Source organism: Arachis ipaensis, chromosome B05, assembly GCF_000816755.2.
Source record: "Arachis ipaensis cultivar K30076 chromosome B05, Araip1.1, whole genome shotgun sequence".
NCBI lineage: Eukaryota > Viridiplantae > Streptophyta > Magnoliopsida > Fabales > Fabaceae > Arachis > Arachis ipaensis.
The window spans coordinates 18,038,326-18,040,059 of NC_029789.2; the positions used below are offsets into that span (position 1 = coordinate 18,038,326).

The 1,734-nt window shown below is 41.7% G+C and overlaps 1 protein-coding gene across 1 annotated transcript; it reads left to right on the plus strand.

The window, feature by feature from the left end:
- LOC110271941 (phosphoglucan phosphatase DSP4, chloroplastic-like) lies at window positions 163–1,308 on the plus strand (the record flags this gene model as incomplete). Its single annotated transcript, XM_021123648.1, is given in 3 exon segments — window positions 163–234; window positions 587–959; window positions 1,165–1,308. Coding segments are annotated over 3 exon segments (589 nt in total), but the record flags the coding sequence as incomplete, so codon positions are not given.

The window sequence follows — 1,734 nt, forward strand, 5'->3', positions numbered from 1 at the left end:
GTGAGGTTATTTGTGAAACAGACTGTTTAGAAGCTCTTTTCTTGGTAAACCAAAGAATGCTTGGTAAAGATATTCCGGAATGGAATTTGGCAAAACATATACAGGAGGTTATGAATTGGAATTGGAGAGTCTCTATTCTTTTAATTCAGAGGACTGCAAATAATGTTGCAGATTGTATGGCTAAAGCAGCTGCTTCTGTCGCGGACATTCACTCGAATTGGAGCCAACCATGGAGTGAGTTTCAACAACTAATAGATTTAAATATATCTCTAGCCAATTAATTTGGTTTTATCTCTTTTTTTTCTTTCTTTTCTATTTAGTCACAAAAAAAAATAAAAACCTAACTAACCCTCACCCTCGCCTTTTTTATTTTTTCCCAGCCGCCTCACACACAAACACTCAGACCCTAAACCATACACACACGAAACGGAAAGAAAAGGAAAGAGGGGGGAAGAAGGAGAAGGAAGGAGAGGGGGAAAAGGGGAGACGGCGGCTGTGGATGTCACTGCCACCGTCGCCGCCGTCTTGTCGCTGTCGGGAGAGTAATAACGTGAGGGAAGAGAGAGACGAGCTCGCGAGGGAGTAGCGTCGCTGCCAGTGGAGGGGAGCCTGGCTGTCCTCGTCACTGCCAGCTCCGTCGCCGTCGTCACCATTGGAGCTGCGCGAAGCCGTCGTCGCCGTTGTCACCATCGATGCTTCTCGTTGTCGTTTGTGGGTTGTCGCCTCTTCTGCTTCTGCTGTCACGCTGTCGTCTGCCCCTCTGGACATCGCTGCTTTTGAATCGTGTCCTGTCACTCGGATATGCTGCAAGAAGCTATCAGAAAGTGGCATTGATGAGAAGAAGCACAAACCCTCCACCAGCAATACCGCTGCCTCTAAATCCAAGGACGGAATGGAAGATTACAATTTTGCTATGAAGAGGATGATGAGGAATCCTTATGAGTATCACCACGATCTGGGTTAGTTTCCTCTTTTTTCCCTCTTTGTTAGTTGACTGACAACTGTTTGATATAATAATGGGTTTCCTTTGTTAATTACTTGCATTTTGTATAAGGTGCTAGAAGGAACAGTTAGTGCTGTATTAATTTGGGGCTATTATATAAAATGCATAGCACAGTAATATGATTTCTGCTGCTGATGCAATCTGTGATTGATTTATTTCAGGTTTGAATTACACACTTATAACTGACAATCTCATTGTGGGATCCCAACCACAGAAACATGAAGACATCGATCACCTCAGGAAGGAAGAGGGTGTGACATACATTCTGAATTTGCAGCAAGATAAGGATGTAGAATATTGGGGAAGCCTGCATTTCAGTCAATTTTGTTGAGAAAATAGACTCCCACTCTGAATTTTATGAAAGTATATACAACAATGGCCAACTTATCTTGCATAATGGCATTGTCATGAGATAGAAATTTTAATTTTTCCTATCTGGTTAATACATTGTGAAAAAACATCAACACTTGATGGATTTATATGAATTCATCTTGTTTTTGCAGATCAAGAGTGGTTCCTCCACTGAGTTTCTCAATCATTTCCAAAATTTCCCTGCTTGGGGTCATAGGGTAAGTTAACTATTCCTATATATACCCTTTTCTTTGAGTTGACTATTGGAATTCACCATCATTAAGGCTCTTTTCACCCTTAATTGTTGTGAATTTTTTGCAGATGTTCATCACAGATGCTGGGCTATGCTGGAATTAGTTACAGTAATCCCACTTTCCTCA